The sequence below is a fragment of the Mya arenaria genome, chromosome 6, assembly GCF_026914265.1.
Source record: "Mya arenaria isolate MELC-2E11 chromosome 6, ASM2691426v1".
NCBI classification, from domain to species: Eukaryota; Metazoa; Mollusca; class Bivalvia; order Myida; family Myidae; genus Mya; species Mya arenaria.
Window position 1 is genome coordinate 42,854,652 of NC_069127.1, and position 18,185 is coordinate 42,872,836.

At 35.2% G+C, this 18,185-nt stretch overlaps 1 protein-coding gene across 2 annotated transcripts; it reads right to left on the reverse strand.

The window, feature by feature from the left end:
• Positions 1-1,564: 1,564 nt before the first annotated feature.
• LOC128237342 (uncharacterized) lies at positions 1,565-17,904 on the reverse strand. 2 transcript variants are annotated; one of them, XM_052952762.1, is made up of 14 exons: positions 17,841-17,904; positions 14,443-15,581; positions 11,753-12,777; positions 10,895-11,036; positions 10,535-10,569; positions 10,261-10,335; positions 9,866-10,023; positions 7,672-7,789; positions 6,618-6,749; positions 6,295-6,430; positions 5,410-5,544; positions 3,873-4,009; positions 2,650-2,856; positions 1,565-2,078 (listed from the first exon to the last, which is right to left on the reverse strand). In XM_052952762.1, the coding sequence occupies exons 2-14, from the start codon at positions 15,470-15,472 to the stop codon at positions 2,010-2,012; spliced, it is 3,399 nt and encodes a 1,132-aa protein (XP_052808722.1). In that variant the 5' UTR covers positions 15,473-15,581; positions 17,841-17,904; the 3' UTR covers positions 1,565-2,009. The 2 variants fall into 2 exon arrangements, with proteins under 2 accessions (XP_052808722.1, XP_052808721.1); XM_052952761.1 differs by having other exon boundaries at positions 17,743-17,891.
• Positions 17,905-18,185: the final 281 nt, after the last annotated feature.

Consider the following 18,185-nt stretch of genomic DNA (forward strand, 5'->3'; position numbering starts at 1 on the left):
GCTTCATGCTTTGTACTAGTATTCTTGGCATTTTATATCAAAACGTGATGCCTTCTATGTGACTCCCATGATCAACACACTTAAAACAAGTGTAATTTGAACTCATTTAGCAGTGGAAATATATCTAACAATTGTGAATGGACTAAGAAAGCTCTGGTGTCATTATTTGACAAAGCATGTCACTCATATAGTATTCAGGTTGTTGTTTTTTAGGGCGGGGAAGGGGGATGAGTTTTTCAGGATAACTAGATAGGTTTCCATACTAAAGGCTTATGCTAAACATAAAAACAATTTGCTATGGTGTAACAAAATGTTACAGAACATAATTTATTTTCAACCTATGAAATTATTGCTTTCTTGTAATATTATATGTATCCTTAACAGTCACCAAGATATCACAGAAATTATTCTGTTTGTTTTCATTACTGCAGTAATTAAGATTGCAACAAAACAAACAATATGTAATAAAACTCTGAACGTTCCCTGCAAACCATTTGATACAAATCGTGCTGGGTAATGTGTAATACATTGCTTCAAATAATATACAGACTACTGAATAGTTACTTTTCAATACAATATATACATCATTACATGCAATATATACATGCCATTTTTACAAAACTTTGAGATAAGATGTCCAAATAAGCCAATATTTGTAATAAAATGGTTATTTTGATCACTCAATAAACATTCTGGCTAACCTTGACTAACTTTAACCGAAAACATTAACAAGTGTTATGCAGTTGGTCACAGAGTGCAACATTCATGTCTAATTTTGTTCAGTCTTGTTTCAGTCACTCATAATGAAGCAATTCTTTACACTGAATACATGAAAATGATTTGCAGCTTTGTAAATGTATATATATTTCAACAATATGACACACCAGAGTATTAATTTGTTCCAAAGCTACTTATTAGCCAAAAGGCTGTCATGTACTAAACCAAAGAATGTAATAATCACCAGAAAAAAAGTATGGTAAACAACCATGAAAGTGTAACAACACATGACGTCATCCCCTTTGTACACTAATATTTACACCTCAACTTCCATTCCTTAAATGAACTGCCTTTCGGCAATTGCGTTCATCAATCTATGAACGCAACATCTTCAGATATGTTCGGATCGCAATTCATCGCATAACAATATACATGAAAACTATTGATCTTGTTATTGTTTATATTGTGTCAGCAGGTCCCGTAAAATATAAATCAACATTTTAGAAAGTGCTAAGTTATTAAATTTTAAACCTTTTGTTGCCAAAAGTGTTTTAATTTTATGTTTAAAAGTGATTTCAAGTGGTTGATCTTTTCCCGCTTTATTGTGTTGTCATTTAAAAAAATGTTTCCGGTAACAGTCGAGTCGTCCTATTTACAGAATGGGTAAGAAAGGAATACTGAAAGGTAATCTGAAATGAAATGAAGTATTTTTTTAAAGTTTCTTGAATAAAATAATGAACCATTGGTGTAAATATAAGGAATGAATTGCGGGGTTGATGTCATTATCGGGGATATGAACGCAATTGGGCTGGTCAAAGTACACGTGGAGTCCTTCGGACTCCACACACTTAGACCAGCCCAATGGCGTTCATACCCCGATAATGACATCAACCCCGCAATTCATTCCTTAATAAAATAACTGACCAAAAGAAGAATTATCTTCCCTGATGTATGTTCCTATGCATAGTGTTTTTTAAGCATAATTATTTTACAAAACATATGATGCAAAACTGTTGTTAGGAAGATTAGTACCAAAAGCATACAATAAAAACTTACACACTGAAAATATCTATGTATATCCCTTCCCCATTTTATGAACAACAAAGTGTGATTTCACCTCTACTTGTCTCTGTGATTATCAATTTCTATGAGCAATAAATGGCATACACACCTCATCATCACTGTAAAAATCAATTTATTATATCATTGTTAACAATATGAATGGTAAACACAGAGGTCTTCAGTGATATTAGTACAACATCAAGTGCAGACATCATCTTGCCCTTATCTTGCTAACACTCCACTGTGTTCCGCAGATATTCTGCTATCAAATCAAGCTTTCCTCTCTCTGACGGGTTCGGCTGCAAATACATAATCAAATAGTTAAATGTGCCAGTTGCCAAGTCTGCCAGTACTCTAAGAATACTATAAACTCTGCTTATGACAAACTCCTCAGGACAGGATATTTGTTTTTGTATCGAGAGTTCATTATCATATCCATTCATCGTACCATTTTGTCATATTTGTTATAAAACATGTGAATATATAGCAAATGAAAAAATTATAGGAATTGAGAAGAATAATATTATATTTATAGAGTTCATTTCGTTCTTCTCAATCATTTATTTGCCTACACATAAACATTTTTATAGAATTTTTTATATTATGTTTTAGTAATGCTTAATAAAAGTTTTTACCAACCAACAACATGTGTCATATATATTTCGATGCATTAATGTGCATCTGCCATTTTTGACCTTATCAAGAATACATTCTGGTTATATTTTAACTTTTGTCTGCCACCATCATTTTTTTAAATATTTTATATTACTTCAAACATAATCAGAACTAGAATTTACCAGTATCTTTTAAAGAAAACAAATATGAATGCATTTTAAATTACCTAACACACATTACTTTGGTGAATCTTACCTTTAACAGCTCAGTTATCGCCACTGCCTGTATATCATTTAACATTTCCGGCACATGCAGGGTACCAGTACACACTTTTTTATGCACTGTATCCCGGCTCTCATGTCGGAATGCATACAGCGGAGGGGTACCAGTGAGCATTTCCAACAGCAAGCAGCCTGCCCCCCAACTGTCACACACAAAGTCTACTGTGTTGCTCTTTATCAGCTGGAAACATTAGGAAGATTTAGGAGGTTTAGAAATAAGAGAGAAGCTTTGTTTCTCCAACAAAATGTTTATTTACAACCAACAGCAAGACCTGAAGATGCCAACACTTGTTCATTTATCTCAGTCCTTCACAAGGCATGGCACAACAATCGACAGAGTTATGGCTTTTGTTTAACATATGTTCAAAAAGATCTCGAAACATGTGAACAACCACAAGAAGAAATTATAGACAATGTTAGAACAGACTTTGGTATCATGATATGGCCAAAACAATCACCCATTATGGTCAAATACCAGGTAAAGAGGAGATAACTTGAAAAAGAAGCAGGGTAGGATTATTATTCTTAGGTATTTTACTTCCTGTTATTGCCATCTATCTATATTTCAAGTTTCATTTTAATCTTAAAACTTTTCAAGATATGACCAAGATTAGCACCCATTTTGAAATTTACTAAATGTACAAGGAAACGAAACCCCAAATGCAAAACTTTATCATCGAAACATTCCCTAAGGTTTCTTGACTCAAGGTGAATTTTTTTTTTAGTTTTGAGCGACACAAATTCACAAGATATTTAAGGAAGGACTTTCAGACGGACAAACCAACAAGGGCTTATGTATATGAGAAGAATAAGAAATGCAGGGCAGGATTGTAGTTCTTGTGCATTGCAATTCCTCTCATTGTCATTTATCTATATTAATTTTTAAGTTTCATTTAAATGCATTTAATACTTTCCAAGATATGGCCCAATAATGAAACAAAAGTAATCGGAAGATATAATTATACTTATGATATTATAGGATTATGGTTCTTAAGCACTGAACTATCTCTTATTGTCATCTATCCATATACCAAGTTTGATTTCAATCCCATCAATAGTTTTGAAGTTATTCTCTGGACAAGAATGTGACAAACAAATCCTTTTTGTATATGGATATTGTGAAGTCAAAAATGTTTTCTTATACAGAAGAACTGCATTACTAAAATATTCAATCCTTAGAAATCCACTAATACAAACCTCAGGAGGGCACAGGTACGGAGGCAGACATTCCTTGATTGCCCCCAGGTCCATCTCACAGTTGAGGGGGCAGGACAGGCCAAAGTTGCCTAACTTCAAGTTGTAACACCGACTGTCAACAAACAGGACATTCTTGGCTGGAATATAGAAGTTACATTCTCATACTATTGTAATTAAAAACACATATTTGCCTATTCCGCATAAAACAGAAATACATAATTATTTGGGACTAGTTTAGGTTTTGTCTTCTATTTTTAGTAACAATGACCTTGACCTTGACCCTATCCACCTCAGAAATAATCCCAAGCAAGCTCTTCATATAAGATACCAATGGATAGTGATGAAACTTGGTGCATAGGTATCTTATGGACCATAAATCCTAACTAAAGTTATTGGGTGGAAACCAATGTATGAAGTTAGTTTACATTTCTCAGAAACACTTTTAGTGGTTGGTGAGATGTGGACATGCTCAAGGACTTAAACTCAAGTGTCTTTAACAAACGAAGGCCATAATTTCTACATGGAGTTGTTTTACCTGTTTATATTACAGTAGAAAACCGCTATTTCAAAGTCGTCGGGACCCAGCTAAATACTTGGAAATAACGATTATTTGAAATAAACATTATGAGAAATAATCCGAAGTTCCACCAACGATTGTCTCCGAAATCCGAATTCTACTCTACCTGCGTCACAAAATACTTGTAACATTAATCACTTATATACAAATAATATCACTCAACATTAATCACTCTATGTATTCGATACCGTTGTTTGCTCCATACACGTGCCAATTAACCCAAGGCATTCCTTAAACCATGATAATTGCACCTTATTATAACGTTAATTGGTCTGTCACGCCGATGTCAACGTAAGTGTGAAAACACAACAAAGCGAGGAGCATGGGTCGTCTGCTAGCGGATTCGAAAATTACATCAACTATTTTTTGTGCACAGTTTCGAATTCGAAATAAAGATTGATAAATACACGTGAAAAACGTATTCGGGACCGAATATTTAGTTCGAAAAAATCGATTTATTCGAAATAGTGAAGTTCGGTTTAAACATTAATTTTTACGTTGAATAAAGAAGGAAAAGAATCAGGACCGAAAAAAAGTTTGAAATACCGATTAATTCAGTTTATCGGTGTTCGAAATAGTGGTGTTCTACTGTAGTAAGAGCCCTGAATTCAGTATCGACCCTATACATCAAGTGGTTAAATAGATATACTCTTGATAGTAAGTTGCATGACCAAAACTACGACACCAGAGTGAGTAGAAGAGCTCTCCATATTCTTTGAACAGCCATAAGCTTTAAATGAATATGTCAATGTGAAGTCATGAATACAGTACTTCTTATCAATATAATGATTTCAATCAATATTCTATAGTTTGTCAATTTGAGTACATTTTGCCAACAAAACAACTTCTTTAACATACTAAAAACCGATGCCGGGAAAAGTACTTTTTGCAATTCAATGTGAGATTTTTTCAAAAGAAATAAACATAAAAATAGAACATAAAGATTAAAAACAACCTTACTTTGCCAGTTAAGGTAGACAACTCCTTTTGTATGTAGATACAGGACAGCATCTATGGCCTGGTTGAGATAGAATATGGCCTGTTCCCATGGCAACCCTCCCGTCTGGTTGTCCAGGTAATCCCTTAAACTGCCTCCTATAATAAGGAATCTAATGTGGTCTTTACTTGGGGAAGTTGCATAGGCAGTTTGCTCTCTGGGGCTATGGTTCAAATGACTATGCAATGTTAATTTAACCATGATTATTATTTTACTATGATTGTCAAACAAATTGTTACTACATTATATTAGGTTATCACTTGAGTTGGCATGAGTGTGGTCTTGTGTTGTGGTGAAATCTGTAGAAACCTTAGGAAACTCACTTGTCCGGCTTGATGACCACAAACCTAAGACATGGTTGGTATGGGTTACCATTCTTAGCTTTTTCTGTTCATCGAACTTAATATTTTTAATGGAAGATGCTGCATAAAGCAGTATTGCCTGTGCAGAGCACCGTGCTTACGCCTATGCCCCTAGTGATGGTCTGTAAAAACAGTCTTTTTTACAAGTCAAAATTTCTGAGCATTTTGTAGCAATAATGGCAAGGGCCATAAATATGGCTTAGATATTTAAGCATGAATTACATAACCTGTAATAAAAAGCTTAATATTACACTAAGCAAAAATGGAAAGATTGAACTCAATATGTTGAACGATTTTAACAAAACCATGAAAAAAAAAAATTGAGTATACAAAGGGCCATAAATGTGATAATATTTAAGCATAAGTTTCATAACTTGTTATAAAATATTGTAATGTTACTGTGAGCACAAAGTCCCCTTAATCAAATTGACAGACAATATTCAAGACAATACAATCTATTCAAAATCTATCACCACAATGACTTACCTGGCAAAACAGGTGAGCAGACCTGGACCTGGTCATTATACTCCAACAGCCAGAGCTGGTCTACAATGTGCTTGTGTGTAATGCGCTGTAATCTCGTAAACAGGGACATGTGGTGGTGGTAATCCAGTGAAGCAAACTGTAAGAATAAAGAATCTTCAAGTGAGGCTAATACTTGGGCGACTCATGCTTAAAATGGGCGATTAAAAAATGAATTGAAAATGTTTGGTTGTTTTATTGAACAGTGCAAAATAAGCATAAATGATACCACAGTGACAATGAATGAATCCACAGTACTGACTATACAGGTTCTCAGATCCACTCACAGTTTTTAGGACACAGAGGCGGCCGTTATGGTTGTCCATGCACACCATAGCTGTACCAAATTTGCCCAGGCTGTACAGGGGTGTGTGGGTCAAATAGGCCCGGGGCTCATCTGGGAACGACTGGTTTGCCAGCTACATGAGATGAAATCATGATTTTAATTCACACAACATAACACAATGAAGCTAAGCTCCATATGTTTGTTCTTCTTTTTGTAAAATATTTACTTTTTTGGACATGTTTTGTCTGTTTATTGAAATTATCTGTCTGATAACCACGAAAAACCAAGTTTTATTTATCAAAATCAGGTTTAAGTAAGAAATATTGCTAAGCCAAATAAGCTACTTAAGTCTGTTAAGCATTAAATAAGAAATTTCGAGAATGTTGACATTCAACAAAATGCATTTGTTTTTGTTCTTTTGTTTTTTTAAGGTTTTTCTCCAACAGTAACGTAATATATTTAAATAAATGTATATTACACAACAAGAAGAACATTGCCAGCACATCCAATGATGTTGAATGTAGGGGATTAAATTGTATTCAATATTTGTATAGTTAGATTTAATTGTTATCTATTTGGCTTGCATGTTTTACTAACAACATGACAACATATACTTGACATTGCGGAGCCCACTCTCACAAAATTAGTAAACATGTTCTGTATTATCAGAGAGTTACATTTACCAGAAATTTTGATTACGGCAAAGTAATATTTTAATCCAAATTTTACTTACGCAAAAAAAGTAACAATTTGCTTGTGCAGGAATACGCCACCCCAAATCATGTGTGCAGTAACATCATCATACTAGTGTATACACACGTTATTTGCAGTTATGTTATTTGCACATGATTTAATAATCAGGCAATATTTTACATTAACCATGAATTAAACAATGATGAACTAATTCATGAAATCAGAGGTAAACAGACAGAAAATAAACAAGACCCGCAAGACATGCTTATAAATGCGCTTTGGATTCTTAGTGCCCTGGTTATCAAGATCTCAAATTTGAAGAGCTGAAATGGCTTTGCGAAGGCCTTGACAAAATGTTTTACCTTGTGGAATTTGAATTCATCTTGCAAGAACATGCCAGTCTTAGGTATGTTCATCTGTGCCTGGATTCTAAACACAATCTGGCTGGTCAGATCATCCTCACCACATGCAGACAGTTTCCTAGTGACAGAAATAGACACTCCTGTTGAGAATTCAACTAAAATCAATCGGCTTTTCTTGCAAAGCATCTTAACGGGATAATAAATAAAAAATGCCATTACAATATACTATAAAAGTACTGACTAAAAAGTAACGCAATATAATTTTAAACATAAAAATTTGACTTTTTTTCTGATACATTTCAAAAAGACCTGGAAAAGGAGTTGATCAAAAAGGTTGTTTTTTATAATGTTTTAATTATTTATAATAAAATACAGTGGAATCTCATTGGCTCAACTTTGCATGGCTCAATTTGTCATTTTCTCCATTTATGTACAATAAACATATTTTTGTTGACTATATGTTTATATTAAATTAGGTCGCTCGGTTTCGCCTTTATCAACTCTTGTCCTGGCTGGAAGTGATTTTTGCGTTCTAGTATAAATATGACCCCGTAAGAAGAGCTGAACAATTAGCTATGCTTGTTTGATGTTGTATGATGAAAGGAAATCTGGCTTAACAGTCTGTGCATATGTCTCGCCACTGTAATTGCAGGCTGTCTTAAAATGACATATGTACATGCCAGTATAAATCTCTATGTTTTTGACAAGACAACCAATAAGTGCCTGTACTTGAATTTGAATCGCTATGATTCTAATGTGTATGATTGAATTTATGTGCTATGTTTCCACATTGCATATTGCATCTTATAATGTAATAAATATGTCTGTTATGGTTTCATGTTTCAATCAATTTAAAAACATGAATAAATAAGTATGATATCGTTCGGTGTACTCATCTAAATATTATTTGTATGAATAGTATGGATTTTGAACGTGATTTGTACAGAATGGTACGTGACCTGGTTTTGGGTTATGGCCGCCTAAACTGTATCTCGACTGGTTTCTTGTTATGGCCGACTACACTGTATCTTGACTGGTTTTGGGTTATGGCTGCCTGCACTGTATCTTGACTGGTTTCTTGTTATGGCCGACTACACTGTATCTTGACTGGTTTTGGGTAATGGCCGCCTACACTGTATCTCGACTGTTTTTTTGTTATGGCAGACTACACTGTATCTCGACTGGTTTTGGGTTATGGCTGCCTACACTGTATCTCGTCTGGTTTTGGGTTATGGCCCCCTACACTGTATCTCGACTGGTTTTGGGTTATGGACGCCTGCACTGTATCTTGACTGGTTTTGGGTTATGGCCGCCTACACTGTATCTCGACTGGTTTTGGGTTATGGACGCCTGCACTCTATCTTGACTGGTTTTGGGTTATGGCCGCCTACACTGTATCTTGACTGGTTTCTTGTTATGGCCGACTACAATGTATTATGTTTGGGTTTGGGTTATGGCAGCCTACACTGTATCTTGACTGGTTTCTTGTTATGGCCCACTACAATGTATCATGTTTGGGTTTGGGTTATGGCAGCCTACACTGTATCTTGACTGGTTTTGGGTTATGGCCGCCTACACTGTATCTTGACTGGTTTCTTGTTATGGCCGACTACACTGTATCTTGACTGGTTTTGGGTAATGGCCGCCTACACTGTAGGTTGACTGGTTTTGGGTTATGGCCGCCTACACTGTATCTTGACTGGTTTCTTGTTATGGCCGACTACACTGTATCATGTCTGGGTTTGGGTTATGGCAGCCTACACTGTATCTTGTCTGGTTTTGGGTTATGGCCGTCTAAACTGTATCTTGACTGGTTTTGGGTTATGGCCGCCTACACTGTATCTTGACTGGTTTTGGGCGCCTGTACTGTATCTTGACTGGTTTTGGGTTATGGCCGCCTACACTGTATCTTGACTGGTTTTGGGTTATGGGCGCCTTCACTGTATCTTGACTGTTATTGGGTTATGGCCGCTTACACTGTATCTTGACTGGTTTTGGGTTATGGCTGTCTACACTGTATCTTGACTGGTTTTGGGTTTTGGCCCCCTACACGGTATCTTGACTGGTTTTGGGTTATGGATGACTGCACTGTATCTTGACTGGTTTTGGGTTATGGATGCCTGCACTGATGCCAAGGCTATGACAATACCTTGATTTTTTTCTAAGAAGAGCAATCAGCTAATAAAAATGATACCATGATGTGAAGACATCAGCACAGTACTGCACAAGGCACTTGGTGTCGTCACACTTCTGGGCATGTTCCCACAATCCCATGCAGTACAATCGCACAAGCGGGTAGCTGGAATGGCTGTCGAGTATCTCTGACTGTAGCGCCACATTCACCTCTAACAGCTGAAAGAAAAAAACAAATTCTTTCAGGGCTTACAACAGGCTCGTTTGTAAGTTTCTTGTTAATCCTGTTTATTTCAAGTTATCTAAGTTTTAATATGGAAACATTATGTTTTCTGTAAGGGTTTTAATCTTAACATTGTCATACAAATTTACGAGTTTTAGTTAAGTGAAACATGGAAATTCCCAAAGTGAATAAAGGCATAAAGCTGTGTTGAAGTCACAATATGGAAAGCCAACCTTTTTGCAGGTTGGATCTGGACATTTGTGTGACGCACACCGGGAGGCACGTTCAAGGTCAGACGCAGAAAACACCTGATATAACATAAAGAATGAAATAAAACATTTACTTTTCTAGTTATTCATGAAGAATAAGAGAGCAAGTCAATTAATTAAATTCATAAAACACTGAAACTGTGATTTTGTTTTTCAAATAACAAGACTAATGTGTTATAATTGTACAAGTACCCTTCATCTAAAACCCATGAAGCTCAATAACTAAAGATGTTCTTACCACCTCTTGATCTGAGAGCCTTTCCCGAACACTACCTGGATTTGAAAAAGTGTCATTCTATATAGATACAATGTTCATAAAAAACTATTAAAATACTATCGCTTAAAATACTTTCACTTTAAAATGTTAACAAATATTCTGCCCCAAAAGATAACAAAAAGAGCAATACAGATTATACATTATAGGTTAAGAAGAAAACAAACAATGTAACATTTAAACACTAACATGTGTGATCCAGTTGATGTATTCTATATGCAAGACAAAAAATGTTCAAAATAATGGGCAAACTAAGAGTTACATATTTATAATATAAATTATATAAATAACAATAATAATAATAATAATGTACAGACTGGTTACCTTGTATAGAGAAAGATGGTGATCTGTAGCTGTTCAACAACTGTTCAACATCTGTGGGACTGAGTTCATTAGGACTCTTTTCAGCGAGGAGATTCTCAAACTGGGACACTCTATTCTTCATCTTGTAATTTTCTGTGGCCAGCTGAATAAGTAGTACAGTACATTGGTACTTTTGTATCAGACAGCAATTGAAATTTGGAGAAAGAGCAACAGTTACTTTTTTAACAATACGTGCGTTGCTGGGTTTTTTACCTTCCTGTTATGCATGAAACTTTTTCGTATTCATGTCAATGTAAGTCATCATAAATCAAGATAGTTTTGATTTTAAATATCTAATAATTTGTGTCAGTGACCTGGCTTGATAATTATAATAAACACTAATTCAATAATCACAATTTCATGTAACAATTACTAAGTAATGAAAATATAAAAAAAAATCATTTGAGGTATCTGAATGACCAATTTGAAAAATTATTAGCAAACTGATTGATAGAAATCAACATGTCTTGTTAACAAGGTGAAATATATTGCTATCATACGCAGAAACAATTATTTATTTATTATATACCTAAAATTGGAATCTAAAGCCATTTAACATAACTTTTTAAAAAAAAGTGCGCCAATTTTTATGTGATCTTAACATCATTTCGGAAATGCATAATTGAAATTGTTTCCAAGCTCTTTCCACGCTGACGCTTCGTTTAGAATCGAGAGCGGGCTTAAATTTCAGATCAGTGAAAAATATTGAATTGATGTTTTCACTGTTTGAAAGAGTGAAATATTAATTTATTTTAATTCACTGATAAATCTATATAAACCACCAGAAAGCACATTATAAAATGCTCTACCCCAACGTACCTTGTAATTTTGAGCCCCTGCGCTCATAGGTGATCCAGCCATACTGGGACTGTCGGACGAAGAGCTACGCATTGTGTCCATACTTCCTGATGAGGTCAGGTTCTGTTTTCGTTTAAACTTCTGTATCTTCTTATCATCTTCTTCTGCTAGTCTTTCTACATTGTCTGTAATACTAAAACTTTCTTGAAGAGAAAAAATATGATAAGGTATGTTACCCCCGACCATGCTTGTCTGCTTTCTAATAGCCCCAGCTTCAAAGATGCCAGTAATGTCTAAACTTGATTCTTCATTGTTTACAACTCTGCTATTGGCTGAAGAGTTCTTTAATTCAGTTGACTTTCCATCACTCTCCATGGCTATCTTGCCATCACCTCGAGGATAGAGATCTTCTTGTGTAAAACTCATGCACGGTAGGTTCTTTTCTGTCATTGAAATAGCTTTTTCTTCATGATGGAAGTATTCTCTAACAGATTGTTCCTTACTCTTGAGACTTTCTTTACCTCGAACAGCATCAATAACTGTCAGTGTGCTACTTCCGCTGCTATGTGGACTATTATTTCCATGATTACTAGTTGTTTTTTCAGAATCATAGGAGCAAAACAAACTCTCACTCTGTGACTCAAACCAGCTACTGTTATTCATCGAGTCCAATATTTCCCCCGAAATTTCTGAACTGTATGTCATTTCACTTGTTTCCTCGTTAGGCCCATATTCATTTAAAGACTGCATTGACACGAGGGGTAAATTGCCAGCAAGAACTCCAGCTTTGACATCAATTTCGAACGATTGTTCATTCTTAAGCTGGTTATCAACCACTGTAATTTCCAGCTGTTCGCCTACTTCTGGTTCCCTGCTTTCAGTATACTGCTGGAAACAAATCTTTCCGGCTTCAAGCTGTTTGCCCATTTCCAGCTCCCTGCCTTTGTCCTCACTCTCTTGTGATGTGAACACTGTGCTTGAAATCTGTGAGGTGCTTCTACTGAACGCATCATCATTCTTTTCTTGGCTACCATTACCCTCGCTGCCTGCAAAATAGATTAGGGGTTCATTATGAAACAATGTGAATTTTTTTTCAATCATTTTTCTTTAAATTAAAAAGATAAGTGCCTTATTTTTATACTTATAAAGTTGAACAAAATGAACCTCTCAAATACAGTAACTAAAAGCAAAATTGGCTGCATTGTACATATATTGAATTTTATTGGAAATACACGCTGGAGAAAACAATGTTAAGTTGTCATCTACCATCCATGATTATGATTGTTGGTAATACCAATAGTATGAATTGTAACCTTTGTTCACTCGAATAGAATTGTCTTCCATCAATATAATATATGTACTCCATCAATCTAATATATGTACTTCATACAATCCAATATATGTACTTCATACAATCCAATAGAAACAGGTTGACGAGTGACTCAACAATTAATTTGGAAATTGCCAATCAGTAATCTATTGGTTGATTTCACAAAATCACTTATTAATCAACGAAAGTTTTAACTATGTTGACTTGAGATCACTTAAATAAATTTGGAAAGTTGTAGTACTATATCACGCCTCCAAAATAAATAACGCAACGCCATTTGTCCAGGACTGGTCACGCGGTGACCCCATTTTTCCATATTGGGTCACCAAATTTATACCGTGCCAAAATGGCATCTATTTTTGTATTCAAATGAAAAAATGAAACATTTAAACATGTAAACATCGATGTGATATATACGTTACAGGGTTAGTAGGTGGCCCGATATGGAATATAACGGGTGATATGGTACCCTGTGCCGGTATATCCCATATCGGGTCACCTACTTACCCTGTAACTTATAATATTGAATTGCAAAATGATATTATTTATTTATTTTTTCATGAATACTCAAAAATCATTTAAATCTCTCTTCTATCTTAAAGTGCAAAAATTCATTAATAGGAACATTTATTTTGCTTGGTCAAGTCATAATAACAAGGCGTGGTAAAGAGCAAGCCAGACTAAACCTGAGTGAAGTGCAAAAACAGCTTTATTCACATATAAAAATAAAAATGAATCAACACTTTTTTAAATATTTTAAGACAATAACTAAATAGGTGTTTTTGCGACATGCCCAATGCAATGTTTTACTATTCATAAATCAGCACTGTAATAATAATGCTATAGATTTCACTTTAAAGAAATTGATTTGTATCTATAGGTTATAAGATCCTTCTACAGAAAACTGCTCACAAACTTAAGCCATGCCACAAAGTTTCTATGTTTCATCATTAAGTTTCCAGCCTTTAAAATGGAAGAAAACACATTTAACAACATTTAATGTAAACCACAAAGAAATGATTTACTAAAGCGTGTTGATTAGAACACCAATGATAAAAGTCAAGAAATATATGACAGAATACTGACAGAAGTGGAAATTTCTAGTTGTATATGGACCTGAAAACTATATGACATTGTTTTTCTTTTTGATTTTTGTAAATTTGCAAATACATTTGTTGCAAAGAGAAAGTATTTTTTTCTGCCGGGTTACAAGAAGGTTTTGAATCTTCATGCTTAATATAGAATCAATTTGGTACAGACTTACGGTAATTTCCAGTAGTCTTATCCATTTAACAATGGAAACTACAGGAAAATCAAGCAGCTGTCCTGCATGTTTGGTGTTTGGAAAGACATAATGTATCAAAGCCAATTAATACCAAACCTGTATGGTATCCACTGGACTTGGAGGCCAGGACCTGTCTCCGTTCAACAGAAGGTGACTTAAGAGGTAGCTTAACCTCCTCAGTGCGGTCCCTGCTGGTTAGCTGTCTTCCTTCTTTCCCAACCATGTTTGGCTCATCCTCAGTGTTATATAACAGCTCTTCCGTTGTCTCTGCAATGCTGATGTGACGTACTATGCCCTTTGGTCTGCTTGTTGCAGACGGCCAGCTACGTCCTTCTATGGCCTCCCGTTGTTTCTGTCGACTACCAGCACTCCTCCACCCCTCAGAATGAAACTGAATCTCAGCGACGTCTGGGCAAGTTCTGGGTGACAATGACTGAGGCTGGCTGGTTGTTACAAGGTCTGGTAGGCTGTTTGACTTTCTTACTATAGGCTGGTTTTTTAGGAAATTTTCGTCAAAATCTGGTGGGGAATCTATTTCAGCATATTTTCTTTCTCTGCTATTTCTATAACTGTCTCTTTTATCTGTTGCAGATTGGCTTCGTTCATACATCCTTCCACTTGGATGTCTCAAAATGCTCTTAAGGTCCTCAGAATTAATGCCAATGCTACCATTACCTGATGAACCCGAATTGAATTTCTCAGGTGTTTCAAGTGACTTCGGGTATCCAAAATTAAATTCTGGATTTTCATCACTGCTTTTCCCAGATGATTCATCCAGCAGGTCAAAGTTTGGAAGAGCTCCAACGTTGCTATAATTTATATTGCATTGGTCTTTATCTGACCTTGTTTCATCCAGGTCAGTATGCGAAAAGACATCGTTAGTATCTATGGTGCTATCTGATGCTTGTGGCCCAAACAACTCCTCATCCTCAACTGAATCAAGCCTGCAGTTAAAACCATTCCTTTCAATTGCACAACCTCCTCTTGAATGTTGAGCCATTTTGTCACTGTCTGACGAAACTTGTGGGTTGTTCGAGGCGGGTGATGACAAAGACTGAATCAAATCGTTCTGATACCTGTGCCAATTTTCAACTTTGTTTTCCACGGAATTGTACTGCTCAGACATGATGATTATTTCTGTTCAGCTAATTTGTTATTTTTTTCTAATACATTGTAGGACACCATAAAAGGGCCTCCTGTCTTGGAGCTCTTGTCAGCCCATCCTGATATGAAACCTTAAATCAGAAAACAACCTAATTTGAGAAGGTAGAACAATGCACCCTAAATTGAAAATACTTGCAAATGCTAAACAGTTTGGATGGCTCGAATGAATAACATCACTATGATTTCCCAATTCTTGCTGGCGGGCAAACTTAGTCGAAATCTTGACAGTCAGAGCCAGTGCTAATAAAGCCTATTATAAAGTGAATTTTTTCTAGACTAGTAGTTATATAGCGAATTTACCATATGGTTTGAATAAACAATACATTTTAAGGCTGGGCCATTTAAAGGGTTGACAGGGGTGCTGAATGTTTTGTCAACTTACCAGTTTGTCTACCTTATTTTATAGAACATAATGGTTGGTTGTTTCATCAACATATTTTTCACAGTTTGTCAATATTATTGTAATTAGCAATTAATGCAACTAGGGAGGCAGACAAAATCCCCCCCACCCCCTGACAAAATCCCTCTCACTCATTTTTGTTTGGGTGGACATAATCCACCCCCCATCAAATTTTCAAGGCAGACATAATCCCTCCCATCATTTTTACAAGGCGGACATAATCCCTCCTCATCATTTTTTTCTAGGCAGACAAACACCCACTAAGGTTTTTTTTAAAGTTTTATTATCTAATAATGCAACTACAATGTCCAATAGTGTAATATGTGTGTGCAAACACCATTTTAGTAAGAAAGGAATAATTCAGTAGACAATTGTATTGATTAATTTACCTTGTGATGGGTGTTTTGTTAAGCGGAGTGTGTGAAGTCTTTTATTATTCAAAACATAAGTGTTTCTGCATATAATTATCTATGTGACACATTACTGTGCATAAAATATCATTGTTAATAATTGAAGAAACTTTAAATGGTGTTAAAAACTATTTAATAACTAAAACACAATATAGCAAACATACATAATTTAATCTCAATAACAAACAATATCAATGGGTAGCAGTCGTATACTTTTATTGATTTATATGACATTGATGACTGTGCAGTTAATAGGGCGACAGTGCTCCAGCTAGGCCTAAATAGCAAGGTGGGGCATCCCACTGCCCTTTTCATGCACCCTGCTGTGTTTTAACTACATCCCGCTGTGCCCTTTTGTTTGACAGAGTCAGTTTTCAGAAATGAATTAATACAAAATCATAAATGTGTACATAATTTTGACACTCCAATGCAAGATAAGAGCTTAGATATTTATAAAACAAACTATTATTATTGAAAGTAGATACAACACATACACAATAAGAATTAAGCATTTGCCCTTGCAAATGCCCTGTTAAGGTTCATTAAATGGACATCAAATGTGCCTTATGGACTAACACCCTACTCTGCCCTTTTCAAATCATGGCTGGAGCACTGGGTGATTCATTGTTTACGCTAATTGGTTTAGCTTATATGTGTAAAATAGTTCAAAACAATTTCGTTGAAAAACCTCGGTTATTCACAAGAGGCTGAGATCATTAAGATTGAAAATTTGTCAGTCCATATAAACAGCCGCTTCAGAGTATTTGACGATTTTTTATTTGGCTACTCTACGCGTCCATATCCCACTTGTTGTTTTCCTAGCCAAGAATGACAGATCCTAGCGCTAAGTATATTGAGCAGAAAGATAACGGACACCTGCTAGATGGTTTCAAAATGGCGATGCTTTATTGACAGAAGTTGATCTGAATTAAACTAATTATATGTGTTTCATAAAACACTTAAGTTTAATAATTAAAAGGTATTGGCTAAAATATTTAAATTGTAACTTTTGTTTTTTAATTTAACAGTGAAGTGTTAAGTATTGTGGAGTAACAGTTAAAGAATATATTTTACATTGGTATGGCTCAGTTGACTTGTGGCGTTTAGGGAACAAAATAAATATCCAAATGTTGAAAAAGTTCCCTAAACGTGCATTATTGTGGCTAAAAATTTGTCAACATATCATTAATTACGAATAAAGCACATGTAGGTCAACACATTATAAAACATGTCTACATAAATACTAATGAAAGCATTACTCAAAAATCGACAGCACGTAATTTTAAACATTTATCATTATTTTATTCATTTTCTGACTAATGTATAACCTGTAATAGAAAATGTGTTTTGATTCTAAAAATAGACATGATAAACAATCGTGTGATTATTTCGAAATTTACTATCAAACAACATTTAACAAACCTTTGGGACACTGGTTACTTCTAAGATCTCGCTGAGTGTGCAAATCTTCATAAAAATACTTGTTAAAACCACTGACCACTCCCTGTCAACAAACTTACAATGCTTGTTTCTTTTTCGTGGAATTTGACAGTTTCGCGGAAACCCGACATTTGGATACCCTCGGTTGAACTAGATACCACGAAACACTTCAATAACAATGCATTGCGCATGAAAATATTTTTAGAAAGGTAAACAAATCGGGGGAAAACTGTTAGAACTTAGATGTATACCAGTGACTGAAAACGATGTCTTGTCTAAAAAGATAATTGCACAATATGGGTTTTATATCCGCCATCTAAAAAGACTAAAAACTAAAGCACCGATAGTAGGTCGAAAAACAAATTCAGACAGTTTCGGTGACTTTGGGGTATTGTTTTTTATCAGAGCGCTGCCGTGATGTATTT